This window comes from Marmota marmota, unplaced genomic scaffold (assembly GCF_001458135.2).
Source record: "Marmota marmota marmota unplaced genomic scaffold, marMar, whole genome shotgun sequence".
Taxonomy (NCBI): Eukaryota; Metazoa; Chordata; class Mammalia; order Rodentia; family Sciuridae; genus Marmota; species Marmota marmota.
Window position 1 is genome coordinate 1,366,449 of NW_026000240.1, and position 20,120 is coordinate 1,386,568.

The 20,120-nt window shown below is 37.1% G+C and overlaps 2 protein-coding genes across 8 annotated transcripts in view; one reads left to right on the forward strand and one right to left on the reverse strand.

The window, feature by feature from the left end:
* Positions 1 to 5,135, reverse strand: Cep19 (centrosomal protein 19). Of its 7 annotated transcripts, none has more exons than XM_048794117.1 (5): positions 4,551 to 5,135; positions 4,390 to 4,472; positions 1,961 to 2,100; positions 1,524 to 1,570; positions 1,172 to 1,297 (listed from the first exon to the last, which is right to left on the reverse strand). In XM_048794117.1, exons 1-4 carry the CDS (start codon positions 4,971 to 4,973, stop codon positions 1,554 to 1,556), a joined length of 663 nt encoding a protein of 220 aa, XP_048650074.1. In that variant the 5' UTR covers positions 4,974 to 5,135; the 3' UTR covers positions 1,172 to 1,297; positions 1,524 to 1,553. The 7 variants fall into 7 exon arrangements, 6 of the variants coding, with proteins under 6 accessions (XP_015342311.2, XP_015342310.2, XP_048650075.1 ...); XM_048794116.1 differs by having other exon boundaries at positions 1,961 to 2,124; XM_015486825.2 differs by lacking the exon at positions 1,524 to 1,570 and having other exon boundaries at positions 1 to 1,295; positions 4,551 to 4,907.
* Pigx (phosphatidylinositol glycan anchor biosynthesis class X) overlaps positions 5,118 to 20,120 on the forward strand; it is a gene marked incomplete at its 5' end in the record, with an annotated part of 23,154 nt that continues 8,151 nt past the window's right edge. The window contains 3 exons of the mRNA XM_015486711.2: positions 5,118 to 5,313; positions 9,462 to 9,525; positions 15,688 to 15,829. Coding sequence (XP_015342197.1) covers positions 5,118 to 5,313; positions 9,462 to 9,525; positions 15,688 to 15,829 — 402 coding nt within the window. The remainder of the gene's footprint in view (positions 5,314 to 9,461; positions 9,526 to 15,687; positions 15,830 to 20,120) is intronic.

The following is a 20,120-nucleotide window of genomic DNA, read 5'->3' on the forward strand; positions in this document are numbered from 1 at the left end:
TTGTTTTTACAGTTTTACTTAATACTAAATTTCCTTATAGAAAGTATAGGACTTTTACCAATTAAATAATATTTGAGTAAAAACAAATGTATCTGAATACAGATAACCTTATTAAATAAAAATCCTTTCTTTGTACATTCAAACTCATGAATAGGTTTAAACTGGCAGTACCTATTGTTCATTTATTATGGGTGGATTTCCCATTTTACAAACAAACCTCTCTCACTTATGGGAAGAGGTTCCTGGTTTCTTTAGTATACATTTAGAAATGTCTTTAGTATACATTTCCTTATCCCAGAGGAGCAGAATTCCCCTCATATCCATCACATAACATCCACTTGCAGCAGCAGGGAATTTTGCAGAGGTACTTTTCTACTCCAGGGCTGTATACATACAAAAGAATGTTCATATATTTAAAAGCATAATGCATAAAGGATAATTTCTTGGTAACCATATATGCCCCTTAATCTCATCAAACCATAATTTGCTCACTGTTCCTCAAATAAAAATTTCTATTTCTTGTCTCTTTAACATCCTTTCACCTTTTATCCACTGCCCTCAATTGGAATCCTACATATGCATCTATATAAATACTACCATTTCAAGATCTAGGCAAACTCCTATCTCTCCATTAAAGGAAAAGTCTTTGCTGACTATTTTAACCTATAATAATCTAAGCCTCTGTTATCTGGCTCTAATATTTTGCTGCTTAATACTGTTAACTAGCTTTTCATAAGTTTTTGAGTTATCTCCCAATTAGATTGCAAGTTCCTTAAAGGCAGATTCCTATATTGTTTTTCCTCTATTCCTCATGCACCTACATAGTAGATATAAATGTCCTCGATTTATGACCCAATATATATAATTGGTGTTCTTTACAGATATTTCTAGAATACATCTATGTTTCTACCCCAATAAATTGAGTGTTTGGTGTCAGAACTCATCAGCTGACTCTGTGTCCCAGCCACAGGACTGCAGTTGTTCATCCTGTGGGAACTCTACCACAATGTCATACACAAAATTTGGATCATCTTTCTTCTTCTGATTTTTCTCAAAAAGTTCATCCATGATGCTCTTCCTTTTGGCAAGCTCCTTGTCATCTAGTTTGTTCAGGTCTTCCTCAGGATCAATGGTTGTTTCCCGTTGAATTTGTTCCATCGTTTCTGCCAAACTCTGTCCCCATAAGTAACCTCGTAAAAAAGTGAATAACTTCTTTAGCTGCTTCAGGGATACTTGTTCCAGGTAACTCTTGTGTCGTGGATTATTCTTTAACTGTTCAGCAGCTCTGGTGCAGTCTAGGAAAGGGGGAAAACATATACTACATATATAATATACACCACAAGCAATTAATGCACCACAAACTGTTCCAAGAACAAAAATGCAACAAAAAACTCAGAACCCTGAAATCATTATCAACATTATAGACAAGTGGCTAAATGGCTTTATTGGAATTAACTATTTATAAAACTATTCTTTTATAATAAATTGAGTGTGAAGGGGGAAGGATGGATGTATTTTTTACTTAAAATCACTTTGTGGAGATGTAAAAAATTTCAACTGAAGAGCACATCTAAGAAGAAAAAAATGGCATTATAGCTTTTAGGCAGCAGTAGTGGTAGTAATAAAATGTTAAGATTATAAATTAAAAACATTTGGAGGAAGAGAAGTGAATTAATATTACTGAATAATATTATCTCATTTAGTCCACAACATTCTGAAAAGGATTAAATTATCAGTTAAAGAACTCAAAAAAAAATGATCAATTTCCTCTTATAGATATGGAAACTGAAGCTCACTGTCAATTTATCCAAAGGTCACACATCTAGTCCCCGATAAAGTCATGATTTGAATCTACATCTGTTGACTCTGAAGTCCATGTCACGTCATTGTAAGAGACTCAAACTGTACTTATTAAGCGACTTAGAGAACATTTTAGAAGGCAAGATAAAATATGAGGTACCTGAAAACTTTGAAAAATTTCGGACTGGCATGATGCGCTGGCGACTCTTTCCTTTGATTTCATTCTCATAGATTAAGATAATAGCTGGAGGCCGGAATCTAACTCCACATTTCTTGGCAGTGCACATCATTCTCACATAACTTTCAGGGTAAATCAGAGGAAACCTGATGAAAATGTGTTAGTTGCATAATAATTTCTGCAGACAGGGGTAGGGGAACAAAACAACTAGGTGTTGGATAGATAAATCTTCTTTCTTTGGCCCCACCTTCCCAGCATAGGCAGCTGTAGTCCAGTTCTATGCATGCTTAGCCTATGAAGCTCAATACTTAGAGGCCTAGCCTGAAATTCATTTTGGCTCTTAGTCTGTATCCCTTAGTTTCTCTGGGTGGGCCAGGTACGGTGGTACACACCTGTAATCCCAATGGCTCAGGAGGCTAAGGCAGGAAGACTGCAAGTTTGAAGCTAGCCTCAGCAACTTAGTGAGACACTATCTCAAAATAAAAATAGGATTGGGAATGTAGCTCAGTGGTAAAGTGCCCCTGGGTTCAGTCCCTTGGACAAAAAAAAAAAAAAAGAAAAAGATTCTCTGGTTCATTGAAAGATGTAGGTATGTTCACATATGAGCTGGGAGTACAATTCAGATGGAGTTCTTAGAATATGACACTCTTACTGAAGACTGTATATGAACCCCTGAGTGAACCCAAGAACTGACTTATGGAGTCTTTCCTATTTATCAATTAAGAAACTGTGTATCAGGCACTTTTTATATCAAGGTACATGGTTATTTTAACTTTTGACATTTTGTCAGGCTGGCAAATGGTGCAAACCCTGTAATCTTGCCTATTTACGAGGCTGAGGCAGGAAGCTCCCAAGTTGGAGGCCAGGCACCTGGGCAACTTGTCAAGATGCTGCCTCAAAATAAAAAATAAAAAGGGTTGTAGATATTGCTCTGAGTGCCCTTGGGTTCAATCCTTAGTACTCTTAAGAAAAAAAAAAAAATTGTCCTACAAGGTTTGTCAGACCAAATCTGACTCCTGTATACTTGCTCAATTAGTTTACTCACAGAGAGTGTTTCTGAAATTGTTCATTTAATCATTCATCTTCCCTTCCAGTTTATATGCTTCATGAAGGTGCATATCCATTTTCACCACAACATCTCACAATATCTGGAATGTAGTTGGCATTCTATACATACTTCTTAATGCTATCTATTAATATAACACATAGCTCCTGTATGTCATCCAAGTATTTATAGTCCAGAAACCTGACCAAAGAGGCCTGATAGAGAATCTGTCTCTCACATACAGGTCAATAATGTTTACATGGCCTTTATTTCAGCTTATTTTTCTCACTATGTGATATTCTTCCAGCTATAAAAAATGGAGCTATTTCCAGATTAGCACTTTCTGTTTTTTCTTCCCTTCTTCACGCTCAGTGTCAAATACATTTAATTATAAAAACTGCTTTAGATGTGGCTATGACATTCCCAGGAAGATTTGAAAATTGTCAAAAACTGAGGTAGAGTGGGAGGGAAAACTTAGTTTTATTAGAAATTCACTATAAGAGTGTAGTTTTTAAATATTTTAAAAGTATTTATACATGCTCATTGTAGAAAACTGGGGAAAGGGGAGGAAGAAAACATGAATTAATCTTCCCTTGATTACTTCATCCTTTTTTTCCCTATGCATACGGTTTTATTTTTTAAACTGTCATATATTTTTACATCATATATACTATTTACTTTTATTAACCTATGTGATTATGTCATTAATACATATTTTACTAAAAGGCAATTTTTATAGCTGCTATGTGGATTTGTCTTATAATCTATATTATTACTTCTTATTGTTGGATGTGAGAATTTGTGCTCTGCCTCTGATACGATGCAATGATCAAATACTACTCCCAGTTCACTAAAATTTGATGTTACTAAACTTTCTAGGAGATTCTACTGAGCACAATATAAACTGCACACACTACAGCAGATGGATGATGTACTTGGGAATGATGTATGCAATTGATACTATAAGACTTTATTTTCTCTTTCAAGTTTAACTTTCATTTTTACTAAAAAATGTTTGTATTCTGCTTGGAATATAACATAAATCCCAGGAGGAGTATAACAAAAAAATTACTGTCCTCTGCTCTACCCATCTCCATAGTCAACAAGAGTCAATTCTTTTAGGCACTTCCCCCCCCCCCAAATTTATCCCCACATTTCTAAATAACATGATTATTCTGCTATTTTCAGTTTAAGATAGACACACACGCTACTCTTAGAGACATCCGCCCTAGAGCCTTCTGTCCTACCACCAGGAGAGGGTTGTTTCCACCCAACTGCAAAGCACAAAAGCACTCCCATCTGCAGTAGGTGTTCTCTAGGCTGCTTACAGATTTCGTTCAGTTCAGGACAAGGGACGGCACATTACCTAATTATTCTTCTTAGACATGAATACTTTTCTGCCCAGGCATAAGTGACTGCGAAGGTCTTGATAATTGTCCCCCACAGAACCTAAAGAGATACGATTTCCCAATGGGTAAATAACCTCTCCCTACTCACGTCCCTACCAGTGTAAGGATGACTTCTTACCCTTAGAGAAGTACAGAAAATGTTTTTCTCCTGCAGGCCAACGTCTAAACCGCTGGGAGAGGGTTGTTTCCACCCAACCGCAGAGCACCAGAGCGCACTTGGGTCGACTTTGAGGCCGGGCGGAGCCTGGCGCTGCAGGAAGAGGCCATAGCCACAGATCGCTGACGTCACCGCGGGGTGAATTCCTATGTAAGAGGCCGAAGCACTCCAGGACCAGGCACGGGCGGAGGAGGCCCGCTCCGAGCGAAAACCGCCAGCTCTCAGGATTGAGAGCCTGGTCCAGGGCCCGCTGGGCGGCCCGCCCTCCCGAACCCCTCGAACCGTTCCCACAGCAACAGCCCGGGTGCACGTCACGACGCTTGCGTCGCTCCTTGCCCCGCCTCCTACCGGGGCCGCGGGAGGCGGGGCGGCACGAGAGCGCATTTTGGAGCCGGCCCCGCCGCTTTACGTTTCGCGGGAGCTTTGTGGTGCCGGTGCTGTGGAGAACTGGGAAATTGCAAGGCCGCGGGCGTGCGTTGCACTTAGCCCTCGGTCCTAGTCCCTTAACTCGGTGACTGCGCACTCTAGGAGCTGCGTGAGGCGTGTGTAGGCTCCTTTTTGCGTCTGCATCTGGTCCCCGCGCTCCTCTCGGGCGTCCGCCCGCCCGCCGGCGTCCTGGCTGCCCGGGCCGTGGCTGTCCGGGTCGTGGCCTGGCTGCTCCTCGGGGCGGCTGGGCTCACCCAAACGCCTGCCGCCAACTCCTCTGACGCCCCCTTCGGTGCTGGTAAAGGGGGCGGGGCTCGGGAGTGAGGTGGGGCTTGGCAGAAACTCCAGGCTGTAGGGTCATCTCCGCGCCGCGGTTTGCTGAAGTGCCTCGCGTACTCTGCGCGGCACTCTGGAAGGGTAGGGCGAGGTGGAGGAGGTTAAAACAAAGGCCGCGTGCCTTTCTCCTCCCCTCTTCCCTCCCCTTGCTCGTTGTTGTCTGGCGGATTCCGGGAGTTTGGAGAGATTTAGTCCGGGCTTAGTCCGTCCGAAGTGGGACTGGAGCGCTGTTTTAAAATATGGTAAAAGAAGTACAGCGGGGAAGCATTTTGCATTGCATGAAACTTCCAGCGACTAACGGGCTAGAAAAACCTCCGTGCCCTGAGAGGTGTGAGAATCCCAGAAGAGCAAAGACTTGGGTTGTGCGTGTGCGGAGGAAACTAGTTTTGTTTACAAACTTCTTTGGTGATTGACTGGTTTGGGTTAGGTTTTCTTTATGATTCGGGGGTGGGTCAGGAGTTGATGCATATCTTTGGACCCGAGTCCGTGAGCCTTAATGTTCTGCCAAGTGCTGTGGATCCAGCCTTGAGCCAATCATGGAGCTTGCAGGATAGTGGGAGAGAGACACTTGCCAGAGAAATTACAATGCAATGACCGCGTTTGGATGGGGAGGGAAAGTTAGCACAAACCGTGTGAGTTTCTCCGCCTGTAAAATAAAGGTGTTAGACTAGTGTGTGTCAATCAGCACAGTTCTGCTTTTGTGTGTTTACAGAATTACACTTCCAAATTTATTTTTAAAAAGGATTATCAGAACAAAGAGAATTTTCAAGCAGCTGGACTTGACATCTGTAAAGATTTCTCTAGCTTTGCATTTTATAATTGAAAAGGGGTCACTTGACAGAGACCATTTAGGCCACCTCAACCGAATAATATTTAAAAGGGAAAAAATCTTGAAAGTGAATCCAGATGCTTGATCTTCAATTTGAAATGATACTTTTGTCTTAAATATCATAAGTAACTAATATTTGCTTGCCTATTTGTGAATTGGCTTTTCTACCACCCCAGGATGAATGGTTTACTACTCTAGAGTTCATCCCAATAGAATTTAAACCTATTCATTAGACCAGAGACCTTGTGCCTATTAGAACAAAATGTAGGCCCAGCTCTCCATCATGTCAGCTTAGGAACTGTTCTTCCGTGACACTCCTTTAGAAGTAAAATCAAAAATCAATAAATAGGATGATATCAAACTAAAAAGCTTATTCCCAGCAAAGGAAACAAGAATATGAAGAGAAAGCCTACAGAAGGGGAGAAAATCTTTGCCACCTGTACCTCAGAGCATTGATCTCCAGGATATATAAAAATCTCAAAAAACTTAACACCAACAAAACAAAAAAACAACCCAATCAATAAGTAGGCAAAGAAACTGAATAGGCACTTCACAGAAGAAATATGATCAGTTAACAAACATAAAAAAATGTTCAACATCTCCAGCAATTAGAGAAATGCAAATTAAAACTACACAGAAATTTCATCTTATTCTAGTCAGAATGGCAATAATCAGGAATACAAGAAATAATAAATGTTGGCGGGGATGTGGGGAAAAGATACACTCATACATTGCTGGTGGGACTGCATATTGTCAACCACTCTGGAAAGCAGCATGGAGATTCCTCAGAAAAATTGGAATTGAAGCATCATTTGACCCAGTTATCCTACTCCTCAGCATATACCCAGAGGACTTAAAATCAGAATACTACAGTGATGCCGCCATATCAATGTTTATAGCAGCTCAATTCACAATAGTTATGCTGGAACCAACATAGGTGCCCTTCAACAGAGGAATGGATAAAGAAAACGTGGTATATAAACAATGGGATATTACTCAGCAATAAAGAAGAATTAAATTACAATGTTTTCTGGTAAATGGATGGTACTGGAGATTATCATGCTAAGTTAAATAAGCCAATTGCAAAAAAACCCAAAAAACACCAAAGGTGGAATGTTCTCTCTGATATGCAGATGCTAACACACAATACTGGTGGTGGTGGTGAACAGAATAGAAGTTCATTGGATTAGACAAAGGGGAATGAAGGGAAAGTAGGCGGGATGGGAATAGGAAAGACACAAAATGAATTGAACATAACTTTCCTGTGTTCATATATGAATACATGAACAGTCAAACTCCACATCTGAATAACCCAGAATGGGAAGTTATACTCCATATGTGTATAATAGATCCAAATACACCCTATGTTCATGTATATCTAAAAAGAATTAAAAAGCCTATTAATTTGAGAGATAGATGGTATCTGTTTATTTGGAGAAAAATTATATGCTTCTCCAAATCAAATAAGATTTCTTTAAGTAGCCAAGAGTGAAAATATCATAGGCTTTTATAAAAAAGTCAGGCAAGCAAGGTAGTGGTGCGCACCTGTAATCCCACTGGCTTGGGAGGCTGAGGCGGGAGGATCATGAGTTCAAAGTCAGCCTCAGTAATTTAGCAAGGCCCTAGGCAACCCAGTGAGACCGTGTATCTCAATAAAATACAAAAAATGGCTGGAGTTGAGTGCCCCTGTGTTCAATCCCCAGTACGAAATAAAGTCAGGCAAGTCCACACTTGTAATGAACAGTTTGGGAAGCTGAGGCAAGAACATTGTAAGTTCAAGGCCATCCTCGAAATTTCAGGATACCCTGTCTAAAAAAGGGCTGAGGATGAACTCATTGATAGGGAACCTCTGGGTTCAATCCTCAGTACCACAAATAATCAATCAATCAATAAATGGTAAAACTTGCTTCCAATCAGTCACTTAGTTTTATGCCCAGAGCCAGTTGCTAACTATAAGTCTGAGTTTCCTGTATGTACTAATGAAAGTAATTTTGCTTGCCTATTTGCTGGTTGTGAAATTTAAAAGAAAACATGAAAGCCCCAGGTGGAAGATTGAATGTAAAAGTAACATTTTCTAATATTTTTTTCCTAATTTCAAATGGTTTCTTCAAATCATATTTCTTAATACATCCTTTCAGGATTATATCTAACGTGTTCAGTAATATTCCATAATATGTAGTTTTCTGTGTGTTTGTTTTAATATTCTTTCTATATAGTTCTAACTTGAGATGGGGCAAAGTTCTATAGCAAGATAGGTGCTGGTAGTATTGGTGGTGATAGAAACTGAATCTTTAGTTTTATGACACTTACATTGAGTGTTAAGTAATTTTTAGTGTCTGAATTTTGCATGGTGTCAGTATAGTAAGATTTCTAATTATTCTAAGTTTACAAAGGAACCCATTTAGTCTTTAAGTGACTCCAGTTTTCTTGCCTTTTTATTTAACCCAACATCTCCACAAGGCATAAATGTACAATTGTCCCAGTTTTATAGGCATGGATGTTAGAATACAGAAGTTTCTATTATGTCTCTCATATGTGCATAGTTTCATTGAGCTAGAATTAAAATAGATTTCCTGGCTCTTTAGCCATTTTCTTCTGTTTTGGTGTCCTGGAATCACCTAACTAAATATTTTTGGTGGTGGGCTGGAGATTGAATCCAGGGCCTCGGGCATGCTAGATAAGCGCTATACCACTGAGTTATACTCCCAACCCTAAAGTACTATTAATAACAAACACTTATATAGAGCACTTACCATATGGTAGGCTCTGTTCTAAGTGTTTCTCCATATCCTAAATTCTTACGATAACCATAGAGAGAGAAACTATCTTGCCTAGACACATCACTATTAAGTGACAGACTGGAATTTGAAATCAGACAATCTAACTCCAAAGTCAATATCTGCCCCCCTCTTTTTTTTTTTTTAGTACTGGGGATTGAACTCAGAGGCACTTGATCACTGAGCCACATTCTTGGCCCTTTTTATTTTTTATTTGAGACAGGGTCTCAGTAAGTTGTTTAGGGCATCACTGTGTTGCTGAGGCTGGCTTCCTTCTATATCAGACTCCTGAGTCTTTGGGGTTACAGTTGTGGCTCCATAGTCAGTATTCTTAACCACTATGTTGTACTAGAAATAGATTTAGAGGTAGCTCAAACTTGTTTTTGTTTGCTTTTAGATTGACTACTTTTCTGGCAAGTAAAACCTATTGAAATAATTATTTTCTGATTATTTAAATATTCTTTCATTGAGTGCTTATTTTAAAAAATCTTTTCATTCTTATAGGCATAAGGGCCACTTGTTCTGAAATTATTTTAAGGCAAGAAGTTTTGAAAGATGGTTTCCACAGGTAAGTTGCCCATATTTATATTAAAATACTATCTTATAATTTAGATTAAAAAGTTGATAGTTGAAACAGATAAATTGAAAAATCACTTTTAAAGTTTATCAGTGAGAGATTTATCACGAGTGGTTCATACTTAAAAATAATGTTTCTTTTTTTGTACTCAGGATTGAATTCAGGGGCATGCACCCACTAAGCCACATCCTCAACCTTATTTTGTATTTTATTTAAAGACAAGGTCTCACTGAGTTGCTTAGTGCCTCACTTTTTGCTGAGGCCAGCTTTGAACTCACAATCCTCCTGCTTTAGTCTCCCCCGCTGCTGGGATTACAGGTGTGCACTACCACGCCCAGCCAGAAATAATGGTTTTAATAACAGTGGAGAAAAGAAGAAAACATTGTTTACCATGCGTACTTTAATTTATATATATATAGATAGATAGATAGATAGATAGATAGACAGACAGACAGACAGACAGACAGACAATAGCTACATATGCAGTGCTCCATTAAATCACAAATGGCTATGAGACACATGAACTTTTTCTTGCTTTTCAGATGTGGAAACTAGGGTTCAGAGAAGTTAAATCATTTGGTAGAAGTTAGGGTGATAAAGCACTGACTCAGATTTAATACTATTATCCCATTATTCAAAGCTATGCACGCTCTTAAATACTGTCTGATACAACACTCTGAATCACTATTTCTTATTTACTAGACTTGGTTTCAAATAAAATTGTTTGAAAAAGATGAGTAAGACTTTTGGTGTAGCTTAGTGGTAGGACGCTCTTCTAGCACATACAAGACCCTGAGTTCAATCTCCAGCACTGGGAGGGGAAAAAAAGATGAATGAAGATGAGTGTTTGCAGTATTAAAGATCTTTGGACTGGTAAAAAGCTATGAAACAGTTCCATAAGAAAACTTCCCCAAACTTTATTTGTTCTATACATTATGATACCTGTGATTTTAAAATAATTTCATTTCATAGTCACCTTACATGAAATTCCTCTTTCCCCTCTCTTCCAAGTTAGTATAGCATATGCAGGGCCAGGAGAGAGAGAAAAAAAAAAAAAAAACCTGGGCTGCTGTTACTTCGATAGATTTGGCCTCAAGATGTAGGTACTCATTATCTATGTGTCCTTAGGCAAGCAAGTTACTTAAGTCTTTTCTTTGTTATCAGTAAAACTGGGTAATGTTAGTATTTCCTCATTGGTGTTGTGAGGTTTAAGTCAGAGAATATATAGAAAGTTCCTTGATATACTAGGGAAATGTTAGCCATTATTATAATGAGGTAGGTGATCAAGCTAAGCAAGCCAGTTTTAGTCAAAGAGGAGATGTGATGGTAAAGTAGTAAGATTAATTTGGGAGAGAAGATGGTGAGAGGGCACTTCTGAAAGTTTTTAATGGAGTTCCAGAGACACATTTTAAGCAATGTCCAGGTAGTTAGACTAGGTACATAGCTTCTCTCTATTAGCATATATAAAACTATTGTTATGGTCTGAATTTCAAGAGGAATGGGGCTACTAAATAATGTAAATTTGACAGTGCCATCAAAATGATTCTAATAAGGAAAAAAGAATTACTTGTAGAGGCTGTTGTGATAAAAATGATTCTAATAAGGAAAAAAGAAGTACTTGTAGAGGCTATTGTGATAAGAAATGTAGTTTTCCAATTACACAGAATGAAAACGGGACATAAAACCAACGAAGGATAAAGAATGACAGCACCCATAATAGATTCAGAAAGTAGAAATCTGAGTTGTTTAAGATAGAAAATGTCAGTAATCCTTTTTTTTCCCAGAAGGCTTATTAGTTATGTTTAAAGCAGATGTCTTGCTGCTAGAATGAATGAGGAAGGATTAACAAGTTATAGAACATTAGAACTTTTTTGCTCCTTTTCTTCTTGGTCACAAAGATTTACTTCTACTCTGGAAAGGGCCAAACAAATATTCACAGTAGAGAACTAAAGTGCAGAATACATAAGGGAATCATACAAAAGGGCCTACTATTGTAAATAAGTTCAGAGTCTCCCTTCCTTGATGAACTCTCATTGCAGTAGGAGAATTTGCTTAAAAGATTGCTGAACTAGGGCTGGGGATGTGGCTCAAGCCGTAGCACGCTCGTGGGGCATTGGGTTCGATCCTCAGCACCACATAAAAAATAAAATAAAGATGTTGTGTCCACCAAAAACTAAAAAATAAATATTAAAAAATTCTCTCTCTCTTTAAAAAAAAAAAAAGATTGCTGAACTAATGTTTATAACCTTTGGATAATCTGGAAGTTAGAACTACAAAATTGTGAGCTTGGTGTTGGTGTAGATTCTGGGCAGAATTCTAGATCAGATTATTAAAAGGTTGGTTTATGAACACAGAACAGGAAGAGGTGGTCGCTGGAAGTTATCATGAATTTATTACAAATATTTCCTTTATAAAGTTGGTAGATAGGTAGATCAGGGAAGTGCTATAGTCATGGTGTATCTGATTTTCTTGAAGTTTTTTTTTTTTTTGTGTGTGTGTGTACTGGAGATTTAACTCAGGGGCACTTGATTACTGAGCCACATCCCCAGCCTTTTTTTGTATTTTATTTAGAGACAGGGTCTCACTGAGTTGTTTAGCCCCTTGCTTTTTGCTGAGGCTGGCTTTGAACTCGCTATCCTGCCTCAGCCTCCTGAGCTTCTGGGATTATAGGCATGCGCCACTGCACCCAGCTGGAAGTTTTTTTTTTTTTTTTTTTTTTAAATAAAGTTTTATATGGTGTCTGTGAACAAGATGAAGAAATGTTGCCTGAAAGATAATTAAGACAAATTTCTTTATAAAAATTTAAAAATACTCTAGGTGTGTTGGTAAATGCCAGTAATCCCAGTGACTCAGGAGGCTGATGCAGGTGGATCGCAGGTTTGAGGCCAGCCTTGGCACTTTAGTGAGACTCTGTATCAAAATAAAAAATAAAAAGTTCTAATAAATAGCCACCCCTATTTATTATTAATATTTGAATGTATTTTTAATCCTTTTAATCTATGTCTTTTGTTTAATGTTTTTTGTAGATAGCATGTAGTCAAGTGTTTCTATTTCATGTAGTCTGTCAGTCTCCATATTCTAATTGGAATGATTAGACCATTTACTTTATTATTTTTTATAATTGGTTTTGTGATACTAGGGACTGAACTCAGGTGTTCTCCACTACTGAACTACATCTTCAGCCCTTTTTATTTTTTCATTTTGAGATAGGGTCTTGCTAAGTTGCTGAGGCTGGCCTGGAGCTTGCAGTCTTCCTGCCTCAATCTCTAAATTGCTGGGATTATAAGTATATGCTACTGTGCCTGGCCAGACCATTTCTTTTTTTTTTTTGAATTTGTTTATGGTACTGGGTACCAGGGTGCTTTAGCACTGAGCTACATCCACAGCCCTTTTTAAAATTGAGTTTATTTCAAGTTATTTTTTGTTTCATTTCTTTTATTTATTTTTTTGTTCCAAGCCAGTCACATCAAGTTACCAAGGCTGGCCTCAAACTTGCAATCCTCTGTCTCAGACTCTCACGTTGCTGGGATTACAGGTGTATGTAAGTGTGCCTGCCCACACCATTAACTTTTATGTAGAGTTTTTTTTTTAACCTTTGTTTTATTTATTTATTTATTTATTTTTATGTGGTACTGAGGATCAAACCCAGTGCCTCACACATGCTAGGTAAGTGCTCTACCCCTGAGCTACAACAGCAGCCCCAACTTTTATGTAAATATTGATATAGTTATTTTGGTTTAAATTTATCCACCTTGCTACTTTTTTTCTCTTTCTTTTTCTGTTTGTTCTCTAGTTTTTTCTCTCTCATCTTATTTGGAATAAATTGATTATAAATCTTAGAATAGATTAACTTCTTTATGCTTTTGTTGTCATATGTTTTACTTCTGTTATAAACTCCTAATTACATTGTTGTTATTTTTGCTTCAATTATATTTTTTATATTATTTATTTTAATTGTGATACAATACCCATAACATAAAAAGTCATCTTAACAGTTTTTAAGTGTACACTTCAGTGGCCTTAAGTACATTCATATCGTTGTGCTACCATCACTGCTATTCTTCCATATTACTTTTTTCATTTTACAAAACTGAAATTCTGTACTCATTAAGTAATAACTCCCCTTTCCTCTGGCTCCTGGCCACCATTTTGCTTCATGTCTCTATGAATTTGACTTCCCTAGGTACCTCATATAAGTGGAATCATACAATATTTGTGACTTACTCATTTTCCTTTGCATAATATCCTTAAAGTTCATTCATGTTGGAGCATATATCAGAAAATTTCTTCCTTTTTAAAGCTGAATAATATTTCATTGAATGTTGATGGACACTTGGATTGTTTTTCTCTTTTGGCTATTGCAAATGATGTTGCTAGGAGTATATATGTACAAATATCTTTCCAAATTCTTACTTTTGATTCTTTTAATTCCTAGAAGTGGAATTGCTGAAGTAGCAAGGACTAGAGGTTCACACCACCAGACCTGGCCAAAAAAGTCTTTTGTATTTACCCACATATTTACCATTTCTTCAAGAGTTTTTCTTGTGGATGTTTCCATTTGTTTATCATTTTCTACCTGAGGAATATCTTTTACTCTTCTTGCAGTGAGAAATTCACTTAGTTTGTGTTTGTCTTAGTCTTTATTTTGCCTTCATTTTGGAAGGATTTTCTCCAGGATGAATAATTATAGACTGACAGCTTTTTTTGTTTTATTACTATAAATATGCCCAGTCTTGTACAGTTGCAGCCTACTTATGCTATGTCTTATGGCTTAGGCTTATTGTAGTTACTTTCTACAAAGTGAACTTTTTCTTGATAGCCTTTGACTGTTTTTCTTTATTTTTTGATTGGAGAATAATATACTTTGGTGTGGTTTGTTTATGTTGATCCTGCTTAAGTTTTGTTGGACATCTCAGATTGATGGGCTTATAGTTTTCATGAAACTTGGAACATTTTCAGCCTTTAATTTTTCTGTCACATTCTCTCCTCTTTTTCTAGGACTCCAGTTGTACATATACTAGACCACTTGCTATTGCTATTTAAAGATCACCGAAACTATTTATTTTTTCTTCCCATTCTTCTTTATTCTCTATGCTTCAGTTTGGATAGTTATGCTGCTCTGTCACCAAGTCAGTGATCTTTTTATTCTTCAGTATCTAATTGTTTTTAATCACATCTGGGTAACTTTATTTCAAGAGTCTTATTTTTTATCTCTTAAAATTGCATTCAGTTTTTTAAAAAATTACCCTTTTTTTCTTTCAGAATGTTCATGCTTGTCTTTAAATCCCTGAACCTATATGGTGTACGTACAAATACTGTTTTAATGTCCATTTTGTTACTTTTGTCGTTTCTAGGTCTGTGTTTATGGACTAATATTTTCCTGGTCATATTTCCCTGCTTAATTGCATCTGTTAGTAACATTTTATAGGATGCTGAACATGGAATGTTTTTGATACAAACATTATTGAGTTGGATTGTCTTCTTTTAGAGACTTTTTAGAGCTTTTCTTCTTTTGGCAGTTGTGACTTTTTTTTAGGAGTTTTCTTCTTTTGGCAGTTGTTACTTATCAGCTTGATACTTTTCTTTTATTGATACTGGTATTGATCCCAGGGGCACTTTATCATTGAGCTATATCTTCATTCCTTCTTGTTTTTAAATTAAATTTAAAAAAAATTTTTAAGACTTAGTAAGATGCTTGAGGCTAGCCTTGAACTTGTAATCCGTCTGCCTCCCAATCTGTTTAATCCTTTCTTAACCATTTTTTTCCCCTAAATGTATATTCTTAAAGCTAAAGTGACATTTACTCTAAGGCTAATTTTTCTACTAAGCCTTACCAGACTAGGGTCTGTAGTGAGTGCTTCAGTTTCTGTAAGTATTGGTTGGTTGGAACTTGAATGTCATCCAGTTAGTCCTGTGTGAAATTTTGGAGTTTTTCACTTTTCAGTTCCCTGGTCTTTTTTTGCCCAGTTTTGTGGAGTTATATCTCACTTGTGCTTATCTTGGTATTTGGCAAAAACTCAAGGGATTTCTATTAATTGATTGATTCATTGATGATTGTACTGGGGATTGTTTTTACTTTTATGGATATGATGTTATGCTAGTTCATTTAACAATCAAATGAAGAAATTTATTTTAAATGCACTTGTTTTTCAGAGACCTTTTAATAAAAGTGAAATTTGGAGAAAGCATTGAGGACTTACAGACCTGCAGACTCTTAATTAAACACTATATCCCAACAGGACTTTTTGTGGATCCTTATGAGTTGGCTTCATTACGAGAGAGAAACATAACAGAGGTACAGCCATTAATAAATTTTTTTAGGGAATGATATAATTTGGATTAAGATAAAATAGTAGATAAGACAATTTTATAGTATTTTAAAATTGTTATTGAAGTGTATAAAGTGATATCTTCAGAGATGGGAGTATTCTTCAGTAAGTAATATTTGTTAGGACTAAGCCACCTAAACTGAGCCAGTTAAATGCTTTTCAGCAGAATGATTCATAGTTTAGTGACTTAGGAAAATTATGTTCATGTGTATTCATACACACAAAACGTGTGTATATAAACATACATATATATATGTATATGTGTATGTGTGTGTGTGTGTGTGTGTATCTTGAAAAGAATGCTTAATAAATAGTGCTTCAATAGCCTATATGTTAAAGTAGATAGACATATGCCCTGCTATCTGTATAATTCGGAAAAGAAACTAATATTTAATATTTGTTTAATTTTTGTATATTTGTTTCTAAAGGAAGCAAGGTAAAATTAATCTTTATAACATTCCTGAAGGTATTATCTCCGTTTTATAAATAAGAAAACTGAAGCACAAGGAGGCCAAGTAACTTATAAAAGATCATATAGATAAATGGTAGAGCCAAGAAATGAATCTAAGGTTGTCTGGTTGTAAAGTTGTTGCTCTTTCCTGACATGAATCTCACATAGTCAAGAGTTTACCCAACTTTGATAAGAACAAAAATAATGGGTACTTTTTATACAGATTATTGTGTTCCTGGGAAATCCCAATTTAGTATATCTAGCTTGGTTTCAAACACCTTTTTTAATAACCCAGGTGGTTCTTATTAAGAAATTTTGGGCCAGATAGTGGCACATGCCTGTAATGCCATCTACTTAGAAGGTTGAGGCAGGAGGATTGCAAGTTTGAGGCTAGCCTGGGCAATTTAGCAAGACTTTGTCTCAAAATTGGGGGTATAGGGGCTGGGGTTGTGGCTCAGTGGTAGAGTGCTCACCTAGCATGCACGAGGCACTGGGTTCAATCTTCAGCACCACAAAAATGTAAGATAAAGATATTGTGTTCCCCTAAAACTTAAGAATAAATATTAAAAAAAAAATTGGGGGTGTAGCTTAGAGGAGAGTACCCTTGGGTTAAATTCCTAGTACCACCAAAGTGGGGAAAAACAAATTTTGGGAAATTGTCTTAGTTAATAATATTATTTTTTTGGTATCAGGGATTGAACTCAGGGCACTTAACCACTAAGCCACATGCCCAGCCTTTTTAAAATATTTTATTTAGAGACAGGGTCTCACTAAGTTGCCAAGTGCATCACTAAGTTGCTGAGGCTGTTTTTGACTCCCAGTCCTGCTTCAACCTCCCGAGCTGCTGGGATTACAGGCGTGTGCCACTGCACCTGGCTTCACATAAGAATTTCGTAGTCATTCACGATGGCAGTTTATTTCTAATTGTGGTTTTAAGACAATTTCTTCACCTTTTTCATTTATTTTAACTTTCTCTAACAGAGAAATATATTCTCATGGCTTAAAATTCAGGAGATAAAGAAAGGTCTGTAATGCTAAGTTTCTGACTCTGAATCCTCAGTTACCATATTTCTTCCTTTGTTCTAAGTTTTTTTTGTGTGTATGCATGTCAGTTTAGATACGTGTTCCTATATGGGAGGACCTCATTATTTTCTTTGCCAAGTTATGACTTTTAAGTGAAGCTTTTAGAATTTAAAATAATAGGTTTCAAATTTAAACATGGTTCTTGGCTTGTAATTATGTGAATTGGAATTTTATTTAAACATACTTAATAAAATCACTTATCATGTTCTAAGAAAATGAAAGTGTTTGGATAGGGTTATCCAAAAGGAAGTGAAAGCACCCACACTTTTGATTGGGATGAGATTTGGTTGATTAGTTTGAATGTTATAAGAAAAGGTGGAAGGGAATGGATGCCCCTATACATTGATTGACAAGTTTCTCTTTAACTGATCTTCTAACCATCTTTCGAATCCCTAATTATAATGTTCTAAGTATATTTATTTAAAAAATTTCTACAAAAATAGATGCCAAATTTGTGATAGGTAATTAGAAGTTTATTTCTTGATGTATCAGATGCTTTTCCTTTTCCTAGCTGAGAGACTGTGGCCTAATTCCTTATGCAGAGAGATTTTGTCATGAAAAGTGGTATTTTATGATGAGGATAAAGGGGAATTTATATAAAGGGATTAATTGATGCCTATATACCTAGACTGATTTTTTTTTTTTTTTTGGTCTAGGGGTTGAATTTGGGGTGCTTAACTGAGGGTGCTTAAGCCACATCCCAGTCCTTTTTGGTATTTTATTTAGAGACAAGATCTGAATGAGTTGCTTAGAGCATTACTAATTTGCTGAGTGTGGCTTTGAACTCACAGTCCTTCTGCCCTGGCCTCCCAAGCTGCTGGGATTGCAGGCATGTGCCACTGCATCTGGCTATAGTGAGATTTTAAATTCTTTTCCTATAGATAAATAGAATTGGGCTCTCAAAGCACATGGGTGGTATGATAACAAAATGCTTTTTAAGTAGCTTGTGAGCAATTTGGAAATAATTGCAAGCCTTTAAATAGGTTCACTAAGGATAAGATACACACCTAATAAATACTCACCTCATTTTTAGGTAGGGCTATTAGACAGTGTGACTGGATCCAACTTAAGGCCTCATCCATGGTAGGCAGTACTCTACCATTGATCTATGTCCCTACTCCCTCTAGATATTTTTAATCAAATTTGTCATATATTTTAAGAACAGTATAATATTAAATTCCTATTTTATAGATCCAAGTGAAAATAGTGTTTTTGAAACCATATGTTTTGCCAAATCAAAATATGTGGCATTAATACTTATGCCTCTGGATAAGTTGGAGAACAAGGAACAGATTTAGTCTCCCACCTGAAATAACTAGAATACATGAAATAATGAAAAAAAAAGTCACTGACTATCAGGCAATGATATCTGAGAAGGGAAATAATCAAGGTGAGCTCTATGGTTGTCCTGGCTTACTTCCTTGAGAGAGGTTTCTGGTTGTAGTGCAGGGAGGAGGAACTCAAACAGAGCCTGATGGACTTCTTGAGATAAAGTTAGGAATCTGGGGAAAGGAAGGTCATTAGAATTCACAGGACAGTATATTTGAGGAGAGAGAATTGCATAGAGGCAGAACTCCAGAGATCCGTACAAGGTTGCCCTCAAATATGTAGCTGAGTATTCATTAGTGCATGTATGTGAGGAAACCACCTGATGCCAGGGGGAGAACCATCTGACAAAATGAGAGGTAACAGTGCTTGGTCTCACACAGCACCAAGAGTATAGTGTCTCTTTCCACTGAGCAGCCTGAGAAAAGCTTCATAGTTTACTGGACAATGGATAGAGTAAACAGAACAGCTTTTATTCATTAGTGGGGAGCACTTAGCCTAAAACTGAGCATTGCCTCAGTCCTGCATAACAAATCTTAAAAGTAAGACCCTCAAAAAACCAAACTGTTTCCAGCCTGGCGTAGTGGCGCATGCCTGTAATCCCAGTGGCTGGGGAGGTTAAGGCAGGAGGATTGTGAGTTCAAAGCCAGCCTTGGCAAAAGTGAGGTGCTAAGCACCTCAGTGAGACCTTGTCTCTAAATAAAATACAAAATAGGGCTGGAGATGTGGCTCAGTGGTCAAGTGCCCCTGAGTTCAATCTCCGGTAAACCCCCCCCCCCCCCAAAACAAAACAAAACAAAAATCATTTCCAGATAACCTAATTGCATCATTTTTTTTTTTTTTGTGGTACTGGGGATTGAACCCAGGACCTTCCACATACAAGACAAGAACTTTACCAACTGAGCTATATCCCTAGCCCTTAACCTAATTGCATCTTAAACGAAGCTCAAGAATATTATTTATAGGAAAGAATATATGCAATCAAAAATGAGTAAATAAAGCATTTTGAATGAAAAAAAGAATATAGGAATACAGAAATACCTAGCATCAAATGAGATCAGGTTCACAATATTATGACTTCTTTGAAAAAAGTAGCAGAGACCTGAAGGGTTTGCATAGTGGTAGAGAACTTGCTGAGCATGGACGAATCCCTGGGTTCCATCCCTAGCACTACACAGACTCACACAAAATCTAGCAGTTATTTAAGTGTATATGAAAATAAAACCTATATTGAGGAGATTATTTAATTGATTGAAACCAATCCAGAACTGGCATAGATGTTAGCATTAGGAAGCAGGTCATTAAAACAGTTGCTGTAACTATATTCAGTATGTTCAGAAAGTTGAGACATGGAAGATACTGTAAAAAAACAGCACTGAACTAACATTTAAGATTAC